Source organism: Salvelinus namaycush, chromosome 18 (assembly GCF_016432855.1).
Source record: "Salvelinus namaycush isolate Seneca chromosome 18, SaNama_1.0, whole genome shotgun sequence".
Lineage (NCBI taxonomy): Eukaryota > Metazoa > Chordata > Actinopteri > Salmoniformes > Salmonidae > Salvelinus > Salvelinus namaycush.
In genome coordinates, this window is record NC_052324.1 from 5,903,706 (window position 1) to 5,916,757 (window position 13,052).

Consider the following 13,052-nt stretch of genomic DNA (forward strand, 5'->3'; position numbering starts at 1 on the left):
AAAGCATTTCGCTCGTCTGCTAAGCTCACAAACTAAATAACAAAATTGGTTAGGAGCCCGATAATTGCGGCTATGCATCCAAGCGCCATCTTTATACAACAATTAGCAACTAAATTAGCGGGTTAGCATTTATTGAGATGACTCATGTACTGGATGCAGCTATGCAGTGGTCACAAGCTGCATAGCCACAAAGTCATAAAATCTGATTTTAAACCTAACCCTAACCACAATGTTAAACCCCAATGTGTAACACTTACAGTACCTTAAATTAAGTCCAAAAAGCACATTTTCGTTTTCATTAAGTTTTACAATATAGCTATTTTTGACTTTGCAGCTGGTCCGTCGAGCAGAAACCGCTCATTTCTGCCTCCAGGGCAAGACTCATGACAATAAATGTCAAACTGAACTAAATTGTTCCTTCTTTGTGTGATTTTAAAATAATCAATTCAAGGACATACATTTGGTGTATTAGAAGGAACTTTTGGTAACATGATTGTCTTTCAAACATTTATTTTATTTACACAAAGATTGACCACGAAGATCACCTTTTTAAAATCACTATAATAGGGGATACTGTTCTGTTCTAACGATGCCTGCAGTACCTGCGGTTGCCCTTGAACCTCCGTGGTTTCAATGAGGGGGCGGTTGCTTTCCCCTGACACAGACATGACACACACACACATTTTACTATCCTAGTGAGGACCAAACAACTGATTCACATTCAAAATCCTATTTTCCCTAATCCCTAATCCTAGCTCCTAAACCTAATTCTAACCCTAACTCCTAAGCCTAAAATAGCCTGTTTCCTTGTGGGTACCGGTGAAATGTTCCCACTTGTCTCTCTCACACACACACACACACACACACACACACACACACACACACACACACACACACACACACACACACACACACACACACACACACACACACACACACACACACACACACACACACACTTTCTAAAACATTTCTGTGCACAAGAAGCATCATTGAGAATTGATATAGAACAATAGGCTCAAAAGACAAAAGGACAAATAGATCATACTTTCTTAGGGTTTAATTAAAAGCCAGGTGAAACATTAAAATACTGAAACGGCAAAAAAATTATACTTTGTTTCCTTTTTCATTTCATTTTTTACAAATCAGTGGTTAAAAAATATTACAAAGGATTATTCAAAACATTTTTGCAAAAGCAGCAAAACATTCTGATTGTTCTTTTAAAAAAGCCCTTAATATTGTGTGTATGTGGTGTGTTGTGTGTCTGTGTGCTTTTTCAGTTTCATAAACATATTAACACAAGCAGTTAATATCAATATTCATTTGAAATGAGAAGAGGGAAGCAAAAGTGCATATTAATACGATGTATAAGTCACACTGAAAATGTCACAGAGCAGAGATACACCTACAACCTACCAAGGCTTCTGTCCCTCCCCCTCCCAGCTCTCTCTGTCCTGGGCTAATGACGCCTTCATGTGCTAATTGGAACTATTAAAACTCTAAAATGTGCCACTTGCTAACTGGTTGTAGTTATACACGTGCCCCGTTCCACAAGTTAGCAAGTCGGAAATTTCGGCGTTTCCGAGTTCCGACTAGCAAGTGAACAAGTAACACACAGTTTTGGGTCAAACAAGTGGAGATTAGGTTTACAAAATTAACTGTAGAGTATCATTGCAGCAGAGGAGCAGTTCCGCCATTTTGTGTAAAAAAAATGGTAGACACTGTAGTGCTCAACATCACATGTTGTGGATGCTGTCTCCTTCTTTATTGGTGGGACTCCCCGCCCTACACCTTGGGAAGGTTCACAACATCTCTAATGAATAGCCCAGTTCTACACTAGTGCCATCTCTGCCACAAGGAGAGAGAGAGCAGGAGCCAGAGTTGGGTTGAAGCCATTTGTGACTGCTGAGGCAAGCTGGTAAAACTTGGTTTAATAATCCATTAGTACACACACGGTGTAAACTTAAGGCTACATAATAAACAGAAAGTGCATGCCTCGACAGACTGCCACGTGCAAAAGATCTGTGTGTTCATGAACCTGAAATCTGTTGGTTCTCAATGTCTTCTCAACAATTTAGTATCTACAGCCTAGCTTGGTTTGGATGATGTGACGACAAGGTTTGGGTGACATATTTGTAAAGCTCCAAGTCAGGGGCCTTATGCACTGTGTACCCCACAGCTACTGTAGGCCTCAACAACATATAGCCCCTTTGGTACACAGCATAGGATGGCGGAATCATTGGTCAATCCACAGGCACTAAGAGACAAGGAGGAAACCTGCCTGGTCAAATGTGTGTGCGCATGTGTTTTTAGCCTGCATGGTGGGTGCCAACCTGAACCCAGAAGGCAGTGGTTTGGAGGCCCCTCCTCATATGTACAGTAAGCCTATAGAGTACCATGCTATGAGTCATAATCGTTTATCCACCATTCATTTTTTACCATGTTATGTATTATGTAAACTGTCTTGTGCATGTTTTAAATTGACACAAAACCAGTTAGCAAAGGTGTCAGTTACAGATGACGTGCATGAGCTTGCAGGGATTTGTAGTCTTGCATGATGTCTACTTTGATGCCGATTACAATTTTCGAATCTGAAAGTAAACAGAGCTAAATATAGTGATAAATGTTACCTTGTCTGACAGATATTTACATGGTTATCAAAACGCCAAGCCAGGGTAAGCCTAAACGAAACACAGCCCTTATTTTAAGTGTTTCTAAAATTCCCGAACAGAAAAATGAATGGTGGAAAAAACGATTGGAACCGTTTCCCTGTTTGACCGCTAGAGGCTCTACAGGAGGGCTCAGGGAGACAGGCAACAGCACGAGGTTATCTCGAAAGGCACAGGAGACGCCAGACTAGGGGCAAACAAAAAGAACAAGGGGTTCTCTGTCAGTAAGCGGCATGTTCGAAAATATTCTTCAAATTCTCAGCAATACTCACGTTTTCTTTGGCCAATACCACACTCTTGAGCTGATACAAATTAAGGTGATGTGAAAGTGACATCAAAAGAGTCTGGACTTAACGTTATGTTTCAAATTATAGTTACAGAAATAGGCCAATAGGGGGCAATGTGGGTCAACTATTGATAGCTGTTCAAAGCCAAACGGTAATTTGTTTCCTTGTGCATACATGCATTTCAGCCCAATCAAAACATTCCTCTCACTGTAGCTCCCAAGGCTGCCCGATTTATAAATAGGACATTCCCAAGGTGTATGAATTCATAGAGTGTTAGAACGTGAGCACAAACTACGTACTCTACTAGCACCCGAGATGTCAAATCCTGTGGAAACCATGGTCCCACACCTGGTAAAATACTGCTTTAACACGGTACAAGAAGCAACACATCTTGCTAACGTCCATAACTACTGTCATTAGTTATTGACATGTACACATATTCCTGTGTACCCCTCAATGTTGTAATGAGATCCCAATGATGTTACATTTGGGCTGTACTCAACCCAACTGAACGTATGATGATAATATTATATACAATTACGATAGTATGATTGACTTGAGAGGCGTCACACATAATAGACAGAGGCTTCCATTTCAGCCACTAATACTACGATACTACAGCTGAGCACAGTTTGCCTTTGCATGTGAGCATGACGAGACAGATACACACTCAATAAAGCCCAGAAAGCCACATGGACAGTTAAGGGAGAAAGGAAGATCCCCATGCTACAAAATATCACATTTTTAAAAACAACCTCATTAAAGAATTGTCCACGCCACGCACAAAAAGTCAGAGCTAAAAAGACACAAAAGGAAGGAGAGTGCAATCCAACACTGAAAACCTGCGAAAAGTGCCATTACAAAACCAAAATTAGGCCATGACGCAAAAATAATAACCACATCCCACAAGTGTTGAACAGCATTCACACAAGGCAACCAGTATTCTCATAGTAAGCTTTAGCATCCCCTAGATCACAGGTGTCTAAACCTTGGTCACTAGGGCATTACAGAGGGTAATCTGCTGGTTTGTAGTGGCAGACTAAATCAGTTTCCCCAAACAGAAACAGACTGAGAGAACTTACAATACTGACAGCCCCTTCACCTACTAACGTAAGGCCTGTGTTTTCACTGACCACCCGAAGACCCAGAGACCCTCCGGGAGCAGCGCTGGGGTCTGCAGCCCCGGAGGGAGACTCAGACGTGGGAGGAAGACGAGGGAGAGACCTGCCTCTCTGGCCTGGGTGGGTGAGACTGGGTGTGTAAGCATTACCAGAGACTGAATCAATCAGCTCTACTATTATCCTTTGCAGAACCTGTCTGCAACTGTATACCACTACCCTACACTGTACATTTTGAGTATACTCCGCTTCCTAATAGTGGATGTGCACTTCCATGAGGGAAGGCTTTGTAGGGCATGTCTACCATTAGTAAGACAACTTTAATAGCTCATCCTTGGGGCATTGAAAGGTGTCATGGAAGTCAAATATCTCTATGTCCCCATGTCAACCCCAGATGAATGTTCCAATATCCTAGTCCGAAATAGGGACGTCAGGACTATTTCCGTGTTCCAATTCCAAATATGCAGGTTTGCAGGTTTTTTGGGGGGGTAAAAATCAGCCCAATTCTCACTTGGGTCTCGTGAGATCCTATCGCATAGCTATTTCAGTAGCTGTTGATGACTAGAACACGCATCCCGTGAAGAAAAGCTAAAAAAAAAGAGCCACGCTTCACGCCATCCATCTATCTCCCACAGTCACCTGGGTAAAGCCGGGGGGTGGAAATCTCAAACCCGCAAATAGAACCACGGTGGTAAAGAAAAACGTGTCACAAAGTCTCCTCTTTTCACATAACTACCACTTTTGTGCAAAAAGGCGGCAATAAAATACAGTAATAATGCTTTGTTAGGTATTGTTTTCTTCTTCCAACATGCCTGTTGTAATACACAATGTCTTGGATTGATTAAGATCTTGAAGGTGCAGTGGGTTATTAAGATGTGCGCAGCCGTCCGAAATCCAACTCCATAGCATTCAACTGAAAGATGGAGCTACACATTCCCTTTGTGAACAAATGGCTAAAACGGCACACTCCCTCACAATGAAAACAGAACTGCACTCCGCAGCGCAAGAAATTGAAAGCAAGTGAAATATTTGGTCTAATACAGCATTGAAAACGACAGCATGTGGTTAAATAGATGGAAAGATTCAACTTTAAAGCGTAGCTCTACTCATACTGAAAAGACCAACATTGAAATTCATAATACTATGAATATATTCACTAACCTAAAGTCTATTAGACACCTTTGAATAAGAAAAAAAATAACCCTAGTGCATCACATCTGAACGTAACACTATATGTGTAGATTGAAAGATTTCCGTATATTAACACTGACGAAGGACTGGGCAGACATAAACCCCCCAAAAATTGTGGACCGAAAAGACAGGTACAAGTGTAAATTGTGTGTGTGTATGTATGTATGTTTAAAGTATGTGTGTCATAAACATACTGTCATTTTAGTGGACATCCTGAGTACCATTTTCAATTCCAGCTAAAGGAGTAGAAGTCCTGCAGTGACACCTGGGTTTTACCTGACATTGCAGCTTTATAAAAACATGCTGAGGGGGATCAAAAAGTTATCTTCCTCTATTCCTAATACCTTATTCCCTTCCTCCCCATATTTGCCATGTTATGGAGGAGACAAGGAGAGGATGGCAAGGAGACACAAGGGAGAGAACATGTCCCCAGCTTAATTTTTTGGTATAATACATGTGCTTTCAACACTCAGTTGAGGACAAAAGACTACAGTTGACTTTCAAATACAGCTGTAATAAAATAAAGTTAAAAGAAACTAGAATTAAGGATATATGCAGGCAGGGGAGAAAACTCCTGTTTGCTCCCGGTGAGGGTTGATGATGGAACCCTGAGCAGTGCTGCCCCCTGTGGTACGGGGGAGTTAAGGCAGGCTGGCTGAGCGGCACCCTAGTGGTCAATTAAGACAGAGCAAGAAGAAATCTGTTCAGTTCGGCTTCTTACTCCCTCCCATGGCAGTGGTATAAAAAAGCCCTCTGATCCAGAATTGCTATCAAGTGTTCACTTTGAATGTCATTGAGGGGGATTTGTTCAGCACTGTTGGCCTCTCCTCTTGGTGTTATGTGGGGGATCACGATGGGTGCTTGAACCGCAAACCACCACCTTTGCTTGAGCAGGTACCTAAACCCAGACTACCACGTCTACTGCCCCTCCCTTGCACAGCTGATTCTAGAACAGTCTAGGGCAACATTTGGGATTCAAACCTCCAACATGGAGCTTCACTGGGATGAAACCCGGGAGAAAACAAAAATGGTGTCAAACCTATCCAAAGGGGAGGACAAAGTCTGTGGAAGAGAAATCAGACAGGCATAGGTGGTGGTCAGAGACTCTGAGGCAAAACACCCAACTCTGGGATGGGCTCTACTCTCATGTCAAATCCCTAAGCGAAATAAAACCAAACAAAGCATCCATCCGTGTATATTGAAGCAGAGCTGGCGCCCCCTGGCTGCTGGTCTTGTCCAGTGCGCTAACAGTCTAATAGACGTGAAGGCAGAGGTAACCTCCCCATAGGGGAGTCTTAGCAGTGGTCTGTGGAATGGTCTTTAGCTTCTGTGTGACTGAGGGGCAGAGAGAGAGAGAGCCCTTTTGTTCCCAGTCTCGTCACCCCCAGGCTGGTGGGTGGATATCAGGGGGAGGAGGCAGCACTGGACTGGTCACTGAGGCCCAGCGAGGTGAGACCATCTTGGGCACAGAGAACTGCCCAAGCCTGGCCTATAACCACCCACTCACACACAATCGTACAGAAGGGAGACTTGGCTCTCCCGTCATGGAGAGGTGCTAGACTCATAGCTGGCTTCCTCAGTCTGGGGTGAGGGGTGAGAGGTCAGCAGCAGGAGGGGTCATGGAGGGGTGACAGCCTCAGGAGACGTGGGGCGAGGAGGACGGGTGTCTCGAGAAGCACCAGCCTCTCTTGGTGCGCAGCTTGCGTAGGATCTCCTCCTCGCGCTCGCGCTCCTTCTGAGAGCGCAGGTAGCGGTCCTCCTCCTTCAGGAACCACACTGGAGGCCACCGCTGCTTCTCAAAGTGCCTCTGGTTATCTACATGCAAAGAGAGAGAGGGGGGAGAGAACGTAAGAGATACATAAATTGATATAGAAAGAGAAAGAAAGCGTGAATATAAGGGACCAAAAAGTAACGTGAGAGACAAGTGAGAGATGGGGAGCAAAGTTGGGGATTGGAGGTGGGACTGGAGGTACAAAGGAGATGAAAAATGTAGAATAGAGCGGACGAGGAGACACACAAAGACGTAGACAAGAGAGAGGGAATGCGGTCTGTACCTGGAGACATGACCTTCATGTCTTTAGGGAACTTGCGACAGACGCTGTTGTAGTTGGTGCAGATGTGATGGAGACACCAGGCATACAACTGCTTGGCATTGTGGAACTGCAAGGGATGAATGAATAGGTGATCAGTCCATCAAAAAGGTCCAATGAAAAAAAAGACCTCAAACTTTCTTACTTTACAAATAAGAAAGATGAACTTGAATGGGAAGTGGACAAATGACTTTTAAAGATGAATGTCACCTGTCATTGTAGAACAAAGTTTTCTACAGTTGGGTATCTGATATAGGCCTGAACTATAGGGTGGTCCGATCCTTCTTGGATATCAATTAGAATGTTCTCTCCAGTGAAATAGTATTTTCCGAAACAACAAAATGTTGTATTTGTATTATGTGTATTGCAGTAACAGTGTCATCAGTACAACTGTCATTCAGAGTATACGGTACGTGTAAAGACTCACCTGAGCCAACTCCAGGTAAGCCAGCACCTGTCCGTCGATGTCCACTCCCTTCATCGCCCACTGGAGCAGCTCATTCACAGCATGCTGCTCTGTGAGGGCAACAAGGCGTGGCAGACACAGCCGGTTGGATAGGACGATAAGCTCAATAGGCTCCAGGTCAGGACAGGGCGAAAGCAGCCCACTGTACATGAACTCCAACACTGCACGCATACAGGAGCTACTGGTGTCAGGGATGGACACCTGGAGGAGGGGGAGAAGGGAGAGAAAGTTGGATAGAGAGATTCAAATTTTGTGAATTAGAAAATAATAATACTATATCTTCTAAACTCAGCAAAAAAAGAAACGTCCTCTCACTGTCAACTGCGTTTATTTTCAGCAAACTTAACACGTGTAAATATTTGTATGAACATAACAAGATTCAACAATTGAGACATAAACTGAAGAAGTTGCACAGACATGTGACTAACAGAAATTAAATAATGTGTCCCTGAACAAAGGGGGGGGGGGGGGGGGTCAAGTAACAGTCAGTATCTGGTGTGGCCACCAGCTGCATTAAGTACTGCAGTGCATCTCCTCCTCATGGACTGCACCAGATTTGCTAGTTCTTGCCGCAAGATGTTATCCCACTCTTCCACCAAGGCACACCTGCAAGTTCCCTGACATTTCTGGGGGGAATGGCCCTAGCCCTCACCCTCCTATTCAACTGGTCCCAGACGTGCTCAATGGGGATCCGGGCTCTTCGCTGGCCATGGCAGAACACTGACATTCCTGTCTTGCAGGAAGGAAATCACAGAACGAGCAGTATGGCTGGTGGCATTGTCATGCTGGAGGGTCATGTCAGGATGAGCCTGCAGGAAGGGTACCACATGAGGGAGGAGGATGTCTTCCCTGTAACGCACAGCGTTGAGATTGCCTGCAATGACAACAAGCTCAGTCCGGTGATGCTGTGACACACCGCCCCAGACCATGAAGGACCCTCCACCTCCAAATCGATCCCGCTCCAGAGTACAGGCCTCGGTGTAATGCTCATTCCTTCGACGAAAAACGCGAATCCGACCATCACCCCTGGTGAGACAAAACGGCGACTAGTCAGCATCACTACTCTGGACGGTTCTGACTTAGGTATTTGTAGTTGTCCACATATTCTAGGTGTCTGGTTAGACTGTAAACTCTCCTTTCAGACTCACATTGAACATCTCCAATCCAAAGTTAAATCTAGAATTGGCTTCCTATTTCGCAACAAAGCATCCTTCACTCATGCTGCCAAACACCCTCGTAAAACTGACCATCCTACCAATCCTCGACTTCGGCGATGTAATTTACAAAATAGCCCCCTACTCAATAAATTGGATGCAGTCTATCACAGTGCCATCCGTTTTGTCACCAAAGCCCCATATACTACCCACCACTGCGACCTGTACGCTCTCGTTGGAGCACGTGCTCCAGCAGATATATCTCTCTGGTCACTCCCAAAACCAATTCCTCCTTTGGCCGCCTCTCCTTCCAGTTCTCTGCTGCCAATGACTGGAACGAACTACAAAAATCTCTGAAGCTGGAAACACTTATCTCCCTCACTAGCTTTAAGCACCAGCTGTCAGAGCAGCTCACAGATTACTGCACCTGTACATAGTCCATCTATAATTTAGCCCAAACAACTACCTCTTCCCCTACTGTATTTATTTAGCTCCTTTGCACCCCCTTTATTTCTATTTCTACTTTGCACATTCTTCCACTGCAAATCTACCATTCCAGTGTTTTACTTGCTATATTGTATTTACTTCGCCACCATGGCCTTTTTTTGCCTTTACCTCCCTTATCTCACCTCATTTGCTCACATTGTATATAGACTTATTTTTCTACTGCATTATTGGCTGTATGTTTGTTTTACTTCATGTGTAACTCTGTGTTGTTGTATGTGTCGAACTGCTTTGCTTTATCTTGGCCAGATCGCAATTGTAAATGAGAACTTGTTCTCAACTTGCCTACCTGGTTAAATAAAGGTGAAAAAAGAGAGCACTTTTTGCCAGTCCTCTCTGGTCCAGCGACGGTGGGTTTGTGCCCATACGCAACGTTGTTGCCGGTGATGTCTGGTGAGGACCTGCCTTACAACAGGCCTAAGAGCCCTCAGTCCAGCCTCTCTCAGTCTACTGTGGACAGTCTGAGCACTGATGGAGAGATTGTGCGTTCCTGGTGTAACTCGAGCAGTTGTTGTTGCCATCCTGTACCTGTCCTGCAGGTGTGATGTTCGGATGCACCGATCCTGTGCAGGTGTTATTACACATGGTCTGCTGCCACTGCGAGGACGATCAGCTGTCCTTCCTGTCTCCCTGTAGCGCTGTCTTAGGCGTCTCACAGTACGGACATTGAAATGTATTGCCCTGGACACATCTGCAGTCCTCATGCCTCCTTGCAGAATGCCTAAGGCACGTTCATTCAGATGAGCAGGGACCTTGGGCATCTTTCTTTTGGTGTTTTTCCAGAGTCAGTAGAAAGGCCTATTTAGTGTCCTAAGTTTTCATAATTGTGACCTTAATTGCCTACCGTCTGTAAGCTGTTAGTGTCTTAACGACCGTTCCACAGGTACATGTTCATTAATTGTTTATGGTTCATTGAACAAGCATGGGAAACAGTGTTTAAACCCTTTACAGTGAAGATCTGTGGAGTTATTTGGATTTTTACGAATAACCTTTGAAAGACAGGATGCTGAAAAAGGGCAGTTTCTTAGTTTAGTAGTTATTTAAGTGATAATGCCAGAGAAGCCGGTGTTTGGAGGATATATTTGCACGGGTGTTAGGCCCGAGACTAAGTTTATGAGAACAAATTTGTTTACATCCCTGTTATTGTGCATTTCTCCTTCGCCAAGATAATCATTCCAGTTGACAGGTGTGACATATCATGAAACTGAGAATTGAATGAGAATTGAATGTTAATTTCTCTACCATAATGTATTTTTTATAGAATTTGGCAGTATGTCCAACCGGCTTCAGAACTGCAGACCACATGTAATCACACCAGCCCAGGACCGCCACATCTGGCTTCTTTACCTGCGGGATCATCTGAGACCAGCCACCCGGACAGTTGATGAAACTGAGGAGTATTTCTGTCTGTAATAAAGCCCTTTTGTAAGGAAAAACTCCTTCTGATTGGCTCATGTGAAATCCATAGATTAGGGCCTATTAAATGTATTTCAATTGACATATTTCCTTATATGAACTGTAACTCAGTAAAATCGTTGAGATTGGTGCATGTTGCATTTATATTTTTGTTCAGTATAGATTGATATATAGTCCTATACTGTATATAGATGTCCTATCCTACCTCTTTCAGGTAATACATTCAATGCAGTATTAGCCTTATATTTAGCTAATTCCTGATTGGTTATGAATAATAAGCTTCTGTCTCTTGCGCAATACACAAGCGCCTGTGCTCCGCTGGCCTCTCCTTAAAAAACACTCCTTAGCTCTTGGAGTCCCATGCAGGAAAAGCTAGACTAGAATAGCTTGCTGGACATCATTTATTTATTATTTTTTTCATTTCTTATACCAAGACTATTCCAAGGGAAGCACGCTCTGTTGTTTGCTGAATGTTAAATACAGTAGCCCAGTAGAACTCACGGGTAGTTTGAAAGAAGAACGAACGCGCGATGGCGGTAGGCTATAGCAGTTATTTATTCAGACCCATAGCCATTCCATCTTCGTTTAGAGAAGTGATCGACATCTGCATCTAATTCTAGTACTATATTGTAAGAATGTCATTAGAATGATGGACAAGGACAACACAACATATTCCATTTAACTGTTGAAAGCGAGGAAGGAAAGAAGCAACAAGAGACAGAAAGAGGAGGTAGGCTAATAGCATTAGGGGAAACATTATGAAAAGGTATATATGCGTCAACCTACTAATTATACAAATAGGCCCTAGTATATTTCAAAATTAAAATCAAATTCAATAGCCTATACTTGTAACTTTGTGCTAAACCAGAATTGCGTGTTTTCTTCTGCTTTACCATGGTTTGAACGACGTGCGTAATTCCAGCCCATACAATACAGTATAATACAATACAGTAATACAGTTCACACTCAAAAATTAGCCTACTGGAGATGGTTTCATGTATTTACCCAGGAGAGCTAGCCACATCTATGTGATTTTATGTTTTTCTTTGTGCAGTAGCCGAATGTGCAGTAGCCTACATCATATACAGTGCATTCGGAAAGTATTCAGACCCCTTCATTTTTCCACATTTTGTTACGTCACAGCCTTATTCTAGAAGGGATTACATATTTTCTTCACCTCAATCTACACATATTACCCCATAATGACAAAACAGAAAGAGATTATTTTTTTGCAAATGTAATAAACTGAAAAATGACATTTACATAAGTGCTTCACCATAGGGATGGTGCCAGATTTCCTCCAGACGTGACACTTTGCATTCAGGCCAAAGAGTTCAATCTTGGTTTCATCAGACCAGAGAATCTTGTTTCTCATGTTCTGAGAGTCTTTAGGTGACTTTTGACAAACTCCAAGCGGGCTGTCACGTGCCTTTTACTGAAGAGTGGCTTCCGTCAGGCCACTCTACCATAAAGGCCTGATTGGTGGAGTGCTGCAGAGATGGTTGTCCTTCTGGAAGGTTCTCCCTTCTCCGCAGTGGAACTTTGGGGCTCTGTCAGAGTGACCATCAGGTTCTTGGTCACCTCTCTGACCAAGGCCCTTCTCCCCCGATTGCTCATGGTGGTTCCAAACTTCTTCCATAAGAATGAGGGAGGCCACTGTGTTCTTGGGAACCTTCAATGCTGCAGAAATGTCTTGATACCCTTCTCCAGATCTATGCCTCGACACAATCTATGGACAATTTCTTTGACCTCATAGCTTGGTTTTTGCTCTGACATGCACTGTCAACTGTGGGTCCTTACATAGACAGGTGTGTGCCTTTCCAAATCATGTCCAATCAATTGAATTTACCACAGGTGGACTCCAATCAAGTTGTAGAAACATCTCAAGGATGATCAATGGAAACAGGATGCACCTGAGCTCAATTTGAAGTCTCATAGCAGAGGGTCTGATTACTTATGTAAATAAGATATATCTTTAAACATTTTAATACATTTGCAAAATTGTCTACAAACCTGTTTTTGGTTATGGGGAATTATGTGTAGGCTCTGTACTGTATTTGGTCTTTTTTGGGCTTGTGCTCATTAAATACCATTAATGTAGGGTTCATAAAATGTATTTAATATATGGCTCATCAGGCTCAGGTAGCATCAGGTTTG

The 13,052-nt window shown here is 43.3% G+C and overlaps 1 protein-coding gene across 1 annotated transcript in view; it reads right to left on the reverse strand.

The window, feature by feature from the left end:
• Nucleotides 1-1,042: 1,042 nt before the first annotated feature.
• The window catches only part of LOC120063050 (rho-related BTB domain-containing protein 2-like), a 65,010-nt gene continuing 53,000 nt past the window's right edge, over nucleotides 1,043-13,052 (reverse strand). Inside the window, exons 8-10 of the mRNA XM_039013174.1 lie at nucleotides 7,783-8,022; nucleotides 7,320-7,425; nucleotides 1,043-7,080 (exon numbers count right to left, since the gene is read on the reverse strand). Coding sequence (XP_038869102.1) covers nucleotides 6,902-7,080; nucleotides 7,320-7,425; nucleotides 7,783-8,022 — 525 coding nt within the window. The 3' untranslated portion in view covers nucleotides 1,043-6,901. The remainder of the gene's footprint in view (nucleotides 7,081-7,319; nucleotides 7,426-7,782; nucleotides 8,023-13,052) is intronic.